At 49.1% G+C, this 17,178-nt stretch overlaps 1 protein-coding gene across 2 annotated transcripts in view; it reads left to right on the plus strand.

Moving 5' to 3' along the window:
* Positions 1 to 2,092: 2,092 nt before the first annotated feature.
* The window catches only part of INPP5D (inositol polyphosphate-5-phosphatase D), a 150,371-nt gene continuing 135,285 nt past the window's right edge, over positions 2,093 to 17,178 (plus strand). For both annotated transcript variants that reach the window (XM_031008651.3, XM_031008652.3), the window contains exon 1: positions 2,093 to 2,808. In XM_031008651.3, coding sequence (XP_030864511.2) covers positions 2,675 to 2,808 — 134 coding nt within the window. In that variant the 5' untranslated portion in view covers positions 2,093 to 2,674. The remainder of the gene's footprint in view (positions 2,809 to 17,178) is intronic.

The raw sequence follows: 17,178 nt of genomic DNA on the forward strand, positions 1-17,178 counted from the left end.
AGTGATTATGGCCTAACACATTCAAGAGAATATGGCTGGAAGATGTGTGGTTCTACCTTTATGCTATAAAATTTGGAACAGTAATTTTTTTTTTTTTTTTTTTTTACTGTGTCGCTCTATCGCCCAGGCTGGAGTGCAGTGGCGCGATCTCGACTCACTGCAATCTTTGCCTCCTGGGTTCAAGTGATTATCCTGCTCAGCCTCCAAAGTAGCTGTAGCTGCGATTATAGGCACGTACCACACCCACCTGATTTTTTTTTTTTTTTTTTAGTAGAGACAGGGTTTCACCATGTTAGCCAGGCTGGTCTCAAACTCCTGACCTCAGGTGATCCACTCCCCTCAGCCTCCCAAAGTGCTGGGATTACAGGTGTTAGCCACTGTGCCTGGCCACTCTCTAGCCATTATTTGAAGTCTTCGTTGATAAATCACTATCCCTCACATGAGTTCGTGAATTTTGTAATATGTTAAAATTATTTATATTGACTGGAGACCTACAAAAAAAAAATCCACCCACCAAAAGGGCAGCTCTGATCTAGATTCTGGGATTTCCTGAATGTGGAGGGCAGAAGGGTGGGGTACAAGCCAGCTGACCATGCTGGATAGATCAGGCAATTGGGTGGAAAAGGAAGCAAAGTCGGGATGGGCCTTAAAAATGAGGGAAGAGTGCCTGTGTGGCGTGTGTGCCAGGGGATCTCACTCTGTGGAATGGCAAGGACCGTGGGAATAGCGGTGTGAGAGGTGGGGGGCTGGGGGTTTGGGGGAAGCTCTCTAAGTAGGGCAGTCTTGGCATGGTAGGGGTCTCTAGAGATGAGTAGGTGGAGGTGTAAAGGGACCAGTATTGCAAATGGATCCTCCTGGTGGTGTGGTCCGGGACTTCATGGATGTTGGTGGAGGCCAGCAGGGAAGTGAGAAGGGTGCGAAGGTGCACAATGGGAGCATAGGAGATGACCCCATAAGGAGGGGGTGGACAGGTGCTGAGTGGAGGCGTGGGTGGGGAATGAGAGGCCTCCACACTGGGCTGCTGCAGAGGTGGCGTGCTCCGGAAGGGCCGGAGCGTGGAGGCCAGTTCCCATCACCACTCTATCCCCACGCCTGGCTCCCAGCCTGGCCAGAGGTCCTTGACTGGGAGTGCTTTGTCTGCCCTACAGACTCGCCTGCCGTGTGTGTTGCTCAGCGGGGAGGTGCTGGGGGCCCTGTTCTGGGACAACCATCAGTGTGACACATGTTGAGCCCCTGGGCACATGTGAGCTCCTTTATGAGCTACGTCCTTCAAGTTAGACAAGAAGAAACCAAGGCCAAGAGAGAGAAGAAACTTGACCAGGTTCCCACAGCTTGAATGTGGTGGCGCTGCCTGGCTGGTGCCCCTTCCTGGAGGGAGTCTGTTGTCATGTCCTGGAGGCCAAGGCCTGGATGTGGGACGGTGGGGGCACTCTTTGTGCAGCGGGTCAACACGTGCCCCTTCGGCCTTGGTGGGCCTGACCCAAGGACAGAGGGTGCCCAGGTCTGGGGGCTGAGGGATGGGTGTCCACCGCAGAGCCCTCAGAAATGACTGGTCCTGGATGGTGGTCCCTGGAGAGGCAGCTTCTCTTTGAGTGGTGGGCAAATGTGGCCATGCCCAGTCTTGGAGGCGGTGCAGTCTGACCGGCCACCCCGACTGCTGAGACGCAGGACTCAGCACCCAGTGTTGTCCTTGGCCAGGCGGCCAGCCTGCCCTGTGGGGCTTTGGGGTTCTCCTCTCCGAGCTTGTTTCCCCAGCATCCTGGAGAAGCCCAGGGAAAAACCCAGCCTATGTTCCCGCTGTAAACGGCCCACATCCCCTCCAAGCTCCCTTTGTGTGTCTCCAAGCTGGACTGCAGGGATCAGAGCTGTGCTGCCCGTGCAGCACCCACCCGCCCCTGGGAATGAGGGTAATGGGGTCACAGAGCCATCACTTGGACCTTGGCGCCCTCAGCTGGTGGCAGCCAAGGTCTCCCAGCACCCAGGCCGCTGGGAGTCTCTAAAGGGGAGGGGTGGGGCTCGACTGTCCCCTCCCCCTCAAGTTTGCTCTGTCCTGGGCAGGCTGTAGTCCCAGTTGAGAAGCTGTGCCCCCTGGGGTGTTTTGGAGGTTCAGGGTGGGTGTTGAAAAGCCCTGGGGGAGAGCAGAAGGCTCGGGGGGCCTGTCTAGGGCATGGCATCCCACGTGGGTGTCAGCACGGCCGCAGAAGAACCACTCCTCTGGCCCACCCATGCCTGCTAGGCCATGCTTCTTCAGAAGTGGCCACAACTCTCCTGACGTCTCCAGAGCTGGTCATTCCACCCAGGGGGACTTCAGCTGCCAGTGGACACTTCAATTGTAGGCTGCGACTGGTTGCCAGGAAGGAGAGGGCTGGCGAGAGAGCCGCGGCAGCCGTGGCAGGGTGTAGGGGACGGTGGACGGCCAGGGCCCCCCTCTCTCTCTCTTTCTCTCTCTCTCTCTCTTGCTTGGTTTCTGTAATGAGGAAGTTCTCTGCAGCTCAGTTTCCTTTCCCTCGCTGAGCGCCTGAAACAGGAAGTCAGTCAGTTAAGCTGGTGGCAGCAGCCGAGGCCACCAAGAGGCAACAGGCGGCAGGTTGCAGTGGAGGGGCCTCCGCTCCCCTTGGTGGTGTGTGGGTCCTGGGGGTGCCCGCCGGCCCGGCCGAGGAGGCCCACGCCCACCATGGTCCCCTGCTGGAACCACGGCAATATCACCCGCTCCAAGGCGGAGGAGCTGCTTTCCAGGACGGGCAAGGACGGGAGCTTCCTCGTGCGTGCCAGCGAGTCCATCTCCCGGGCATACGCGCTCTGCGTGCTGTGAGTACAACCTGCTCCCTCCCCGGGCATGGATATGACAGAGGGGCTTAGAGGGGGCCCAGCTTTGGGATGGGTTGTTCTTATGTCATAGGACAGAGTGATCTGACATGCACACTTCCCCGCCACCCTGTCACAGACCCTGTCCTTGGAGTTCAGAGAGCTGGTCTCATGGCAGGTTTTGCAGCCTTGGAGCTGTCAGAACCACTGTGAGGCCTGATCTTACACCCCAGCTTCCCATGAGCTGTGTGGACCTTGTGGCTTCCTTGGAGTCTGGGGACCGAGAGAAGGGAGTTTGGGCTTTTTGAGCCAGGAGGAAGCTCAGGGCTCTGTGGAGGTGGGTGTGTTAGAGATCAGCTCAAAGATGCCCAGCTCAGAAACCCCGAGAAGAGCAAAGGTGGCAAGGGGGACCCTTCCTGGAGCACCCAGGCTTCGGGCCCCTGGAGGAAGCTGTTGTTTGGTGAGCCAAGAATATGGGGTGAGTTTAATCAAGAAAGGACTTTCCGTTCAGTCAGAAGCTGCTTTCAGGGGCCTGAGAGCAGAGGAAGTCACCATTACCACCAGCGAGCAGCCTCTTCTCTCTCCTGAGCACTCGGCTGTGACCGCTGCCCACCCCCCCACCCCCTCAATTTGGGTCTCTGTCACCATCAACTCCTCCCACTGCCCGGTTGGGGATGTTACTGAACGTACCAGCTGTGCTAACAATGGAGGAACCAGCCACTTGATGAAGGTTCCTTTCTAAAACCCCCTTCCTGTCCAGTGTCTGAAGGAGGCCCTTGCCCTGCAGCTCTCGGTCTAATCATAGGGGGGCCTTGACCTGCAGCTCTTGGTCTAATCATTTTGCCGGGGCCTCAGGCAGTGCCGGAGTGTAGTCAGGGAAATGTGTGTCCACCTGAACATCTCAAGTAGCATCCCTGGGCTGGCAGAAATGTTCCCCCGAGCAGCCAGGGCCTTGCCCTTCTCCAGGCAGGAGGGGAATTGGGTGATGAACCCAGACCTGTTTTGAATACTGACTCACAGCTGGGACCTGCCGTGCTAAGCATTTGTTAGCCCATTTCATCCTCACCACAACCTAAAGTGAAGGTCCTGTTAAAAGCCCCACTTTGCAGATGAGAAATCTGAGGCCCTGGCAGGTTAAGTGAGTGACAACAGTCAAAGCCACGGCCATCTGCCCCCAGAGGCTGCAGCTGAGACCAGCAGCCTGTGGCCCAACCTCTCCTGCTCCCAGTCCAGCGGGGCAGGCATGTAGCCTTGCAGGGCTGGAGAAAGAAGCAAGGGGAGCCACAGTGTTTACAGGGTCAGCTGGGGCACTGGAAACCAAGCCAGGCTCACAGCTGGTCACTGGCCTGTGCTGACAGTCTGCAGCCCCACCTCCAAAGACTGGTTTCCTGTGCCCCCTCTCTCATGCCTCAGGGGAAGGAACGCAGGCCCAGGCTGCCTGGACTTCCCCAGTGGGGACCTGCTGCTGCCGGGGCCTTAGAAGGAGCAGGAAGATTCTCTTAGGCCTCTCACAAGCTCAGTCTGACTCCACCTGGCCCATGTGGATTACTTGGATTTCTCTCCTGGCCCAGTGGGATCTTGTCCTGGCTGTTTGGTGTTGGCTGAGCCGAGGGCTTCCAGGGCCCCATCTCATTAACCTTCGCCACAGCCCTTTGACCAGGGCTTGCTTTGTGGTTGCTCAGGTTACAGACATGGGGAGTGGGTCTCTCTGACTCCAAGCCGTGAGCATCTTAATGTCTAGGATTAGCCTGAGCCAGAGTCAGAGCTGGAGAGGCCTTGGAGAAGCTCTGGTGCAACAGCCCTGGCTTTTCAGGGGGTAGACAGAGTGCAGAGAGCCTGAGGCCTTTGTCCACCATGCTGGCTGGGGTCAAAACTGCTGGGATCCAGGCCAGTTCTCATATTCCTTCCTCCACCTCTTCTCTCTGAACCCTTGTCTGCACTGAGTTCTCTCAGAGTCACGATGGGTGTGCAGTGCCTGCTCCTTAGAGAGGGACCTGTGGTGCCTACAGATGTCCACTATCCTTTTAGCCGAAGCCTCGTCAGCCTCCTATCCTGAGGCTGCTGGGCTGCAAACACCAGGAGCCCCACCCCTTGGCCAGACAAACCCTGGGCTCAGGGTTTCCCTTTCTCCTCTGCTCAGGGTGGGAAGCTTCCCTTCCTGCAGGGTCAGGCTCCACTGTAGGCCGTGGGTTGTTACAGACCTGCAGACTTTCCATACATCTGCAGGCTTCATATGGCTGCCACCCTGGATTTTGCCAATTACGGAGATTTTAAAACTAAAAACTAATTAAATGAATAACAAACTGTCATCTTCCAACACCTCATTTCTTGAAAGAAAGCAGCCTTTGACACCAAAAGAGGCAGGAAGGGCATGAAAAAAAAAAAAAAGCCAGTCATTTAAAGCAAAGAGATTGAACTTCTTGAAAAACAAACCCTACCACCCTTAGTTTTCTGTGTTCCCTGCAGAGTCGCGGTGGCCTGACGGAGACGGCAGAGGCAGGCAGTCCCAGGCTGAGGGGTGTGCAGGGCAGCTGGGTTTTCTGCGGCTGCAGAACTAGCAGGCTTTGCCCCCTAGCCCTGGAAGCCTGGAGCCACCCTGCTCTAGAAGTGACTGCAGAAGGAAGCCACACACTCACCCTCCTGCCCTAGCAAAGTCCATGGGAAAAGTATACCTGCCCCATGGCCCCTCAGATCCCCCAGGTGCCCTGACCTCATCCTGCCTGGGTCCCGGCAGCACTCCCTCCCAGGCCCCCTCTGGTGGGCAAGGGGACAACGGCCGGAGTCTCCACCTGATGGTTTGGGCAAGTGTGCCTGGAGTCTCAGGAACTGAGAGCAGCCTCACCAGGGAGGGGCCTTTGTGCTCAGGAGAGAGAACGGGATTTGACTATGTAAATGGACTTGAGCAGGGGTTGGACACCAAAAGACAGGGCTACAGTTCAGTGCCACCCACGTGACTTAGGAGTGCACATTCTGCCCACACCCAGCAAACCCTGCATTTCCTCGAGAGAGGTCAGCCCCGTCACCTACCACTGGGCAGGAAAGCTTTGATCTCACCTCAGCAGCTTGGAAAGCCCTGCTTGACAGGGAGCCTGGGCTCCATCTCAGGGCACAGACAGTTGCAGTGGGAAGACTCCAGCAGGTGGCTGCCTGGTTTGGGTCCAACTCCGCCGTCTTTCAGCCAGGGGCTCTTCTAAGTAGGGCCTATGTTGTCCCCACCTGGTCCCCACTCAAATCCCCCGGCAGAGTTGGCCCTACTCCGGGGGGAGTCTGTGGGTGCCTCGAGGGGACGTTGGGCACATCGTGGGTGGCAGACATTAAGAGCTTTCAGGCTCATGCCCTCTCCTGCCACGCAGGGGCCAGCACACCTGGCAGGGCCTTATGCTGCAAAGAAGAGATGCCTTGGGAATGGGGTCAGTCAATGCAAGGGTCCATGGGTCGGCCGAGCCGGCATCCCCTTGTGCAATCTGCACAGGCAAAGCTGATCAAAGGCCCAACGTCAGTATATAGGCTGCCCTCTCTGCAGGAGCAGCTGGGGCCCGGGATCAGGCCTAGGGTGGCCGGCTCAGCTGTCTGCCATCCAGCCTGGAGTTGCGCAGGAGGGCGGCGTTCCCAGCCAACCACTCCAGAGAGAGGGGGCTTCCCTCATGGGGGAGGCAAAGGCACGTGGCTGCCTTTGGCTCAGAACCCAATGCCTGGTCTGGCCACAGCTGACAGTGTGGTTTTGGTTTCCCTCCACATGTGGCCTTCCACAGGCCACCCAGGCACCATGGCAGGGTCTTGCTTACCCCTTCCCAGGGGCAGTGTAGACAGTGCACCGGACAGACCTGGCTTCACCAGCAGAAGGTTGTTACCAACCTGCTCCGCCTAATAACAGCAGGCAACTTCCAAAGAGCTCTGTGCCAGGCACCATTCTAGGCTTATATTGACTCATTTGATGTCCACGAAGACCTTCAAAGGAGGTCCTATTATCTCCACTTTACAGATGGGGAAACTGAGGTGCAGAGCGGTTTATGGAACAGGCCTAGTTTACCGGACTAACAAATAACAGGGCCAGGATTGCATGCATGATCTTCCTGGAAGCGAGAAACAGAGACCATAAGGTGGCCTGTGTGGGGCAGGGCAGAGCCTGGAGAGGGAACTTCTCATGATGGAGCCGCAGAGAAGGGACTTGGGAGGGCGAAACTCCTAACCTCAGAGAGTCCAACAGAGTTGGAAAGCTGTGGTGTGAGCGGGTGGCTAAGTCTCCCTTTCGAAGCTTCAGTAAAATAGACACTGTTAATTATTTTTGTGCAAATGCAATAAGCCACTATTTTTCATATCTGATATTGACAGTCAGTGGGAAAAAATGCTGGCCCAGGCCGTAGCCAGAGCTACTGACATCTGGCTCACACCAGAAAGCAGGCCAGGGGGCTTTATCCAAGGCTGACTGTGCCGGGTTTTCTCTCTGCATGCAAGACCAGGAAGGGGTATGTGCCCTGGAAGGCCTATGTATTTCACTCACTAACTGTATCTTCCATGTGAAGTGACGCGGAGCAAGCATGTTAAAATGGAGTCTCCAGGTTTTCTGTGCCTACGCTCAGCCCCCCAGAAAAGTCCTTTTGGGTCCAGAGATTAGGCTCCAGCTTTGATGCTTTGCATGTTTGTCTACCTGGTAGGTTAAATTCATAAATTCATAAATTCATGAACACAATCAGCACTTCTTGGGTTTTTTTTTTTTTTTTTTTGACAGAGTCTTGCTCTGTTGCCCAGGCTGGAGTGCAGTGGTGCAATCTTGGTTCACTGCAACCTCCGCCTCCCAGGATTAAGCAATTCTCCTACTTCAGCCCCCCAAGCAGCTGGGATTACAGGTGCCTGCCACCACACCGGGCTAATTTTTTTTTTTTTGTATTATCCTCAGGTGATCTGGCCTCTTCAGCCTCCCAAAGTGCTGAGATTACAGGCATGAGCCACTGCACCCAGCCTTTTTCTTTCTTTCTTTCTTTCTTTCTTTCTTTTTTTTTTTTTGAGACAGAGTCTTGCTCTGTCACCCAGGCTAAAGTGCCATAGTGTGATCTTGGCTCACTGCAACCTCCACCTCCAGGATTCAAGCAATTCTTCTGCCTCAGCCTCCTGAGTAGCTGGGATTACAGGTACCCACCACCATACCTGGCTAATTTTTGTATTTTTAGTAGCGATGGGGTTTCACCATGTTGGCTAGGCTGGTCTCGAACTCCTGACCTCGTGATCCACCTGCCTCGGCCTCCCAAAGTGCTGGGATTACAGGTGTGAGCCACTGCACCTGGCCTTTTATTATTATTATTATTATTTTATTTTTTATTTTTGAGACAGGGTCTTTTGCTGTTGCCCAGGCTGGAGTGCAGTGGCACAATCACGGCTCACTGCAGCCTTGCTTGATCAAGTGATCCTCCTGCCTCAGTTTCCCGAGTAGCTGGTATTCCAGGTGCAAGTCACCAAGCCTGGCTAATCTTTTTTATGTAGAGACAGGGTTTCGCTATGTTGCCCAGGCTGGCCCCCAACTCCTGGAGTCAGGTGGTTCTCCCACCTTGGCCTCCCAAAGTGCTGACATTACAAGTGTGAGCCGCTGCATGCAGCCTCACATCAGACTTCTCAATCAATTGGTGCCATCTCCCTGCACATGAACCCTTGCGTCATGATGACATGTGGTCCTCACAGCCAGGCCTTTCTCCCCACCCCAGACATAGAGTGAGAGGAGTTCTGCTCTTCCCTGTATAACTCGTGCCATGCTGTGCACTCCTGAGGAGCAAGGCTCTGTGGTCTGCTGGCTCTGCTGTGCTGCATTTGCAAAATGCTAACCTTCCTGTGTCAACCCAGCATCTTCACAGGTAGAATGAGGATGACAAGGCCAAAGCCCACTCGTTGGGTTATTTTTTCAAATTGAGGTATAATTCATATTCCATACAGTCACCCTTTCTATGGTGTACAATTCTTAATTTTTTTTTTCCAAGTCAGTCTTGCTCTGTTGCCCAGGCTGGAGTGCAGTGGCATGATCTCGGCACACTGCAACCTCTGTCTCCCGGGTTGAAGTGATTCTCCTGCCTCAGCCTCCTGAGTAGCTGGGATTACAGGCACATGCCACCATGCCCGGCTAATTTTTTTTTTTCTTTTTGAGACAGAGTCTCACCCTTGTTGCCCGGGCTGGAATGCAATGGTATGTTCTTGGCTCACTGTAACCTCCGCCCCCTGAATTCAAGCAATGCTCTGCCTCAGCTTCCCAAATAGCTGGGATTACAGGTGCCTCCCACCACACCCAGCTAATTTTTGCATTTTTAGTAGAGACGAGGTTTCACCATGTTGGCTAGGCTGGTCTCGAACTCCTGACCTCAGGTGATCCGCCCGCCTAGGCCTCCCAAAGTGTTGGGATTACAGGCGTGAGCCACTGCACCTGGCCCTGGTATACAATTCTTTATCGTGTTTTTAGTGCATTCCCAATGTTGTAAACCAACACCACTGTCTGATTCCAGGACATTCTCAATACCTCAAAAAGAAAAGAAACCCTGTACCCACAGCAGTCACTCCCTATTCCCTCTCCACCCAAACCCTGGCAGCAACTAAATGACTTTTTGTCTATGGATTTATCTTTTCTGGATGTTTCATAACTGGAAACATACAACATGTGGACTTTGGGGCCAGCTTCTTTCACTGAGCACAATGCTGTCAAGCTTCATCTGTGTCGTGGCATGAATCATTCCTCTCCAGGGCTGACTAATGAGCCACTGTATTGAAAGAACCACATTTTGTTTATCCATTCATCAGTTGACAGGCATTTGGGTTGTTTCCACTTTTGGGCTATAATGAATAATGCGCGATGAACATTCATATACAAGGTTTTGTGCAAACATATATTTTCAATATTCTTGGGTCTATATCTAGGAGCAGAATTGCTGGGTCATTTAAGTCTAACACTTTGAGGAACAGCTAAACTGTTTTCCTTGGTGGATCCACCATTTTGCATTCCTACCAGCAACATCTGAGGGTTCCAATGTCTCCACTTCCCTACCAGCACTTGTTATTATCTTTTTTATTATGGCCATCCTAGTGGGTGTGAAGTGATGTCTTATTGTGGTTTTAATTTGCATTTCTCTAATGGCTAATGATGCCAAACGTCTTTTCTCATGGTTAATGGCCATTTGTATTTGGAGAAAAGTCAATTCAGATCCTTTGCACATTTAGAAAACAGGGTTGTTTTTCTTTTCCTTGTTTCCTTGGGTTATCGAGAGGATAAAATGGAAAGATGTGAGTGACATTTACAGTCCAAGGCCAGGCATGTGGTAAGCACCCACCGAATGCTTTGCACACATAAAAATCATGCTGGTGCTGGGCAAGGTGGCTCATGCCTGTAATCCCAGCACTTTGGGAGGCCGAGGTAGGTGGATCACCTGAGGTTGGGAGTTCAAGACCAGCCTGACCAACATGGAGAAACCCCATCTTTACTAAAAATACAAAATTAGCCGGGGATGGTGGCACATGCCTGTAATCCCAGCTACTCGAGAGGCTGAGGCAGGAGAATTGCTTGAACTCGGGAGGCAGAGGTTGTGGTGAGCCGAGATGGTGCCCTTGCACTCCAGCCTGGGCAACAAGAGCGAAACTCTGTCTCAAAAAAAAAAAAAAAAAAAAAAAAAAATCATGCTGGTGATCAGGTGTGGTGGCTCACACCTGTAATCCCAGTACTTTGGGAGGCCGAGGCAGGTGGATCATGAGGTCAGGAGTTTGAGACCAGCCTGGCCAACACAGTGAAACCCTGTCTTTACTAAAAATACAAAAAATTTAGCTGGGCATGGTGGCGGGTGACTGTAATCCCAGCTACTTGGGAGGCTGAGGCAGGAGAATTGCTTGAACCCAGGAGGTGGAGGTTGCAGTGAGCCGAGATCGTGCCACTGCACTCCAGCCTGGGCGACAGAGCTAGAATCCGTCTAAAAAAAAAAAAATCGTGCTGGCAATTAGTCTTTATGAGCTAAAAGTGACTAGTGACATCTCAGAAGCAGAGGAGTACAGGACCCATCTGTGAAGAACATTCCATACAGAGGAGAGAGGAGAATGGGGGCAGAGGATTGCTTAGGAAACTTCCTGGAGGCCTCCAGGGGATGCTGAGTTGTCACTTGAGGCCTCCTTGGAGGAAGCACTCAGAGAGATGGAAGCAGGAAGAGGACTGAGTGATGCCCCTGTGACGGAGGCTGCTGGGGACAGGGCTGGGAGCCTGGAAGCCGGCAGGAGGAAGGGATGGGGGCACAGAGGCACATGGAGTGAAACCAGGGGCAATGAACATGACATCAGGAAGAAAGGCAGGCATCTGAAGACCACTAGGCTCCAATTGAGGGGGTGGGTGCAGAGGGGACTGAAGTCCTGGGGCTGAGGACGATGGAAGGAGCACAGCATGTTCCATGACGGGGGTACTCAGGCTTGACAGGTGCGGCAGCACGTGGGGACCAGATTCTCTCCCCTGCTCACTTCAGGCTCCCATTGTCCCCTTTCATTAGGAAAACATGATATTAACAAGTGCAGGCCCCTAACAGTTTGGGTTCAATACTTATTGTAAACAACCCCACGGAGGGCTGGCCCTGAGAGATCATTTGGGACCTCCCCGGAGCAGAGAGGCTTGCTGGACCACACAGCTGTCAGTGGCAATGGAGAAACAAATAGATCTGATAAACAGCAGTGTCCTGTTCTTTAGAGTCACTTTAAAAAATGGTATTTATACAAAGCACAGAAAGTACAAAGCAAAAAGCAGAAAAGTAACCACCCCATCACTGAGACACTAGAATAACCATTGTTAATTCACTGGTGTATCTTCTTCTTCTCTCTACCTCCCTGTATGTATGTAATTTCCATTTTGTATATACATGTATTACATGTATATGTATAATTTTAGTCTGAGATTTCTAGCAGCATTAGCATTTTCCCATTTAGTTAGAATTTCTTCCTAAATATCATATTTTAATTTTAGTCTGAGATTTCTAGCAGCATTAGCCTTTTCCCATTTAGTTAGGTTTTCTTTCTAATGATCATATTTAATGGATGTACAGGATTCTATTACATGATGTGCCACACTTCATGAAATGATTCTTCTATTATCAGATATTTAAGTTATCAACAGCATTTTGTTGTTATAAATATGACTGATGAAGGTCTTTTGCAGAAATGTTATAAACATGTCTGGTTATAGATTCTGAGGAGTGGAATTACTAGATCGAGGGACAGGAATGTTTTTAAGGCTCTTGATACAGAATGATACATTGCTTTCTGGAAACTTTTTTCCATATATGCACCAGTAAGCTGTACAACAGAGTGCCCGCCTCATTCTAACCTTCCTATTCTGAATATTTTCATTTCAAAACACAATACATTGCAAGGTGAAGGTGGTGAATGTTCATTTTGATTTGCATTTGATTGTGGTCACGTTGAGCTTATTTGATAGAGTTATTGACCCTCATAATCCCTCTTTCGTGAATGGTCTGTTCAATTCTCTTTGCCATTTTTCTATCGAAGCTATAGTTTTTCTGTTATCTACTTGCACAAGTTTATATCACACTTGTTGCAAATATTTTCATTGTGATTTTCCTTTGAGTTTTATGATTTTTTTTTGACATTCAGGGACTGTAAATTTTTATATAGTGAAGTCTCTCAGTCTTTTCCTTTTTTCTCCCTTCGCTTTTCAATGCAGAGAATCCCTCTGCATGCAGAAATTCACTTGTTTCTTCTTGTACAAGGCAGGTGCGTTATGACAGAGACTTTGGAGCTAATAGACTTGGGCTAAGGATTCAACAGGTTTTTTTTGTTTTTCGAGATGGAGTCTCAGTCTGTCGCCCAGGCTGGAGTGCAATGGTGTGATCTTGGCTCACTGCAAACTTCTGCCTCCCCGGTTCAAGTGATTCTTCTGCCTCAGTCTCTCGAGTAGCTGGGATTACAGGCTCCCGCCACCATGCCCAGCTAATTTTTGTATTTTTTAGTAGAGACGGGGTCTCACCATATTGGCCAGGCTGCTTTCAAACTCCTGACCTTGTGGTCCGCTCGCCTTGGCCTCCCGAAGTGCTGGGATTACAGGCGTGAGCCACCGCGCCTGGCCAGGATCCAGCAGTTTATTTAATTCCACTGGGCCCTGGTTCCCCTTTCGAAAACCAGGGCTAAGAATACCTATGTGGTAATGTTGTGGGGCAGATTGGTTGGAAAATATGTATCATGTTTTTAGCACAGTACTTGGTAAAAACAAATGAAGCAGTTATGGGTTTTTTACTTTTGTTTTTGTTTGTTTGTTTTACATTGAACCATTTAATCTCTCTGGAATTAATTTAATAAATGATGCAGGATACAGATTTAGGCTGGGCACAGTGGCTCACACCTGTAATTGCAGCAGTTTGGGAGGCCGAGGCGGCCAGATCACCAGAGGTCAGGAGATCAAGACCATCCTGGCTAACATAGTGAAATCCTGTCTCTACTAAAAATACAAAAAAATAAAAATAAAAATTAGCTTGGCGTGGTGGTGTGTGCCTATAGTTCCAGCTACCTGGGAGACTGAGGTGGGAGAATTGTTTGAACCCAGGAGGCAGAGGTTGCAGTGAGCCAAGATTGTGCCTCTCTACACTCCAGCCTGGGCCACAGAGTGAGTCTCTGCCTCAAAAAAAGGAAAAAAAAAAAAAGATTTATGTGTATTTTTCTCAGCTAATCATCTTTCCCAAAACCTCTTACTGAATAACATTCCTTTACCCTTTGGGGTTCCTCTTTTATCATATTTTAAGTCATATATCTTTCTTTGTGTTTGTACTCTGTTACATGTATATCTGCTTTTCTTTCACCAATATCATAACAATTATACCACCTAATTTTATAAAATATTTTATTTTAGGTGATTTTCATATCTATTCTTCCAGGTGAACCAGCTAATAATATTGCCAAATTGGAGAAAACTACTATTGGGACTTTGATTGGAATTGTACAAAATCCATAATATAGCTGGCATAAATTGACATTTTGGTAATATTCAGTCTTAACAAATATGGTTGTCCCTGTTATTTTAAATTTTGTAATTTTCTTCATATAGATCCTGCATATTTATTGTTATAATTTCTTCTGATTATCTTATACTCTTATTACTATTGTGAATACATTTTCCCCTACATTTCATTATAACTGATAACATACAGGGAAGTTTTAGATTTTATAAATTCATCTTTTATTCTGTCACTTTACTCACTCCTCATTATTTCAAATTGTTTTTTGGTTGCTTCTCTGGGATTTTCTTGTTTGACTCTCATGTCATCTACAAATTACCACTGTTTTGTGGTGTACTTTCCAAATACTTATGACACTTATTCAGATTTCATAACTTATTGCATGGGCCAGTATTTCTAAAACACTACAGTGGAGAATATTGGAAAAAGAAAACATCCACCTCAAGGAGACATACTGTGAGAACCGCTATGGACCACCTGGGAAGGGCGTGGGATAGCCTCTGTCACCTAGTTACCACTTGATAAAAGGTAATTGTTGCTGTTTGTCATGTCCAAGAAGAAGCAGTCTTCTTCTAGTTTTAGAAAGAGTTCTGAAGGACTGAGTATTTAATTTTTATCAAATGCCTTTTTAATATCTATTGTGATGATTATATTATACCCCTTATTTCATTTACTGGTAAAATAATTTTATATATTTATATTTGGTTTATATATGTTAAACCATTTTGCATGATTACAATGAACTATTCTTGATACAATACTTTTTTATTGTACTCTGAAACTTATTTAGGGTTTTTATATATGCATTCATAGTTGAGGTTGATTTACCTGATTTTGGTTATGTTATGGTTTTAAGAGTCATGTATATTTTACAAAATATTCTGGAGGCATTTATGTAGCATAATTATTATCTGATTTTTGAAATACTTAAAAAAAAGTTGGTAAAGCCACTTCTTCTCAATGCCATTTATACAGATAATTCTTTAATATTTACTTCAATTTATTCTTTAGTGTTGAATTGGTCTTGTTTTCTATTTCCTCCCATGTCACTTCTGTTAAGTTATACGTAATTTTCAGAGAACAATCTATTTGTTGAGGTTTTCAAAATTTCTGGCAAACAATCATGCATAGTTTTGTATAACTGTAAGTTTTCTCTTTTATTGTAGCCGTCTTCATTTTCTCATTTCTAACTGTTTGTGGTGCCCAGGGTCCTGGCAGGAAATAGATGGCATGTTCAACAGGAGTGATAAAGACAGGAATGGCAAGGCAGCCAGTGGCTGGCACCCTCAGGATCCATTCCCACCCCTGAACTGAAGAGGCAGGGGCCAGAGCTTTGTCACCAGAACCTGGCAGGGCTGCAGCTAGGAGACTCCAGAGGTGGAGTTCTGTCCCTGCAAATCTGCAGCAGGCAGGGTGGGGTCAGTGGAACAAATCAGCCCATCCCCCCTCCACTCACCCTGCTGGTGCCTCGCTTCAGCCAAACCTGGGTAAAGCAGCCCCCGGAGATTTGCTGGCTGCACAGGGCAGGTGGAAAAGGGTAGCGAGTGGGTCTCGCTGGGGGAGGGGAGGCAGGGAGAGGCTGTCCAGCTCACTCGCATTTGTTTCTTTCCTTGATTCTGTTTGTCACAGGTTTGTCCATTTAATCTCCTACTTTTCAAGTGACAGGCTCTTAGGTTGGTTAATCTCTTCTGCTTTTTGTTTTTATATTCTAAAAAATGATCTCTGGACCGGACACAGTGGCTCACGCCTGTAATCCCAGCACTTTGGGACACAGTGGCTCACGCCTGTAATCCCAGCACTTTGGGAGGCTGAAGCAGGCGGATCACCTGAGGTCAGGAGTTCAAGACCAGCCTGGCCAACATGGTGAAACCCCATCTCTACTAAAAGTACAAACATTAGCCGAACATGGTGGCGGGTGCCTGTAATCCCAGCTACTCCGGAGGCTGAGGCAGGAGAACAGCTTGAACCTGGGAGGCAGAGGTTGCAGTGAGCCGAGATCGAGCCATTGCACTCCAGCCTGGGCGACAAGAGCGAAACTCAATCTCAAAAAAAAAAAAAAATCTCTGTCTTTTCAGGAAGCCCTGTTGCATCTGTAGGACTGAGATCAGCTTCTGTATTTCTCTTCTTCCCTCTCTTTTTTAAATCTTTGTCTTTTCCTCTAGTACCACTTTCTTGAGTGTGTCTTTTTCCTCGTTCACTTTCTCCAATCCATAGCTGCTATTTCCTGCCTCTGTCGTGTGTTAAATTCTGACTCTAAACGTCCCGGCTCTTCCCTAATGGTCAGTTTCCTTTATCTCAGTTTGCTCAATTTTCACAATCAATCCCTCCAATTTCTGATATGCAGTGATCTCTCGAATCTTCCTGAGTTCACAAATCAGACTTGTCCAGAATTTATTTTTATCAGTGATTCTATTTAAGATGGAAGTAACTCCCTGGAGTCCTTAGGAAAATGCCCTTTTCTGGATGGTGACATGTTTTCATAGGTCAGGTGATTTTTCTTTTCTGACAAAGAACTGTCGAGAACAATTGGATCAGATTTGTTCAGAGATGGGAGTGGGTTAAAACGACTGGCACTGGATGGGAGATGACAATTCAAGATCCAGCCGGTGGTGGGGCCAGAGATGAGGGTGTGGTGAGACACACAGAGGATGGGCTCCCTCCAAGGGTGGAGAGGGGGCGCCTCATACCTGGGTCTTGTCTTTGAGTAGCTGTCAGACGAGGAATAGCCCGCTGGACCCTCAAGCTGTTGTGGGGGTGCTCAGCCAGCTCCCAATAATACTCGGCCAGCCTCACCTCCATCTCTCACCTCCTGGCCAGCTGAGCCACCTGTTAATGCTTTCTCCCTTCTGGAGGGGTCCAGGTTAGCAAGAAATGGCCTCTTTTCATTCATCAACTTTAGCTTTCTCTCTGGCTGTGATTCTTCAAGGTTTGGAGTGGCGAATGGTGAACAGTTTGTTTCCCAAGGTTGCCACACATTTTCTTGTCCTTCTACATTGGTGCAAATGGTTTTTTTTGTGTTTTTTTTTTTTTTTGAACGCAGGGTTTCCAGCCCCCGTTCTCCTACCCCATCTTGTCCAGAAATCTGCAGAAACACAAGTCTTAAGAAAATGCAAAAACACAGACAAAAACATTAGAAATTAGAAATGATACGTAACAAGAGTCACAAAAGGATTTAAAAGCAATTACAGGAGCAGATCAGCAAAGCAAGATAGGAACACAAAGAGGTTCTTGAATTTTATAGTTGGATTCTCTGTCTCTCTGTGGGTCTGTCCATGGTGAAGATGTTCCTGGGTCTGGCTGTCAGTGTTCATTTGGCTAGGAATGGCCATACAGAAATGCTAAGATTTATCTGAAAGAATCAAACACGATGATGTTTCTTCCTACTTCCACGGGCTTGTCCTCCCATATT

This window comes from Gorilla gorilla, chromosome 11 (assembly GCF_029281585.2).
Source record: "Gorilla gorilla gorilla isolate KB3781 chromosome 11, NHGRI_mGorGor1-v2.1_pri, whole genome shotgun sequence".
Taxonomy (NCBI): domain Eukaryota; kingdom Metazoa; phylum Chordata; class Mammalia; order Primates; family Hominidae; genus Gorilla; species Gorilla gorilla.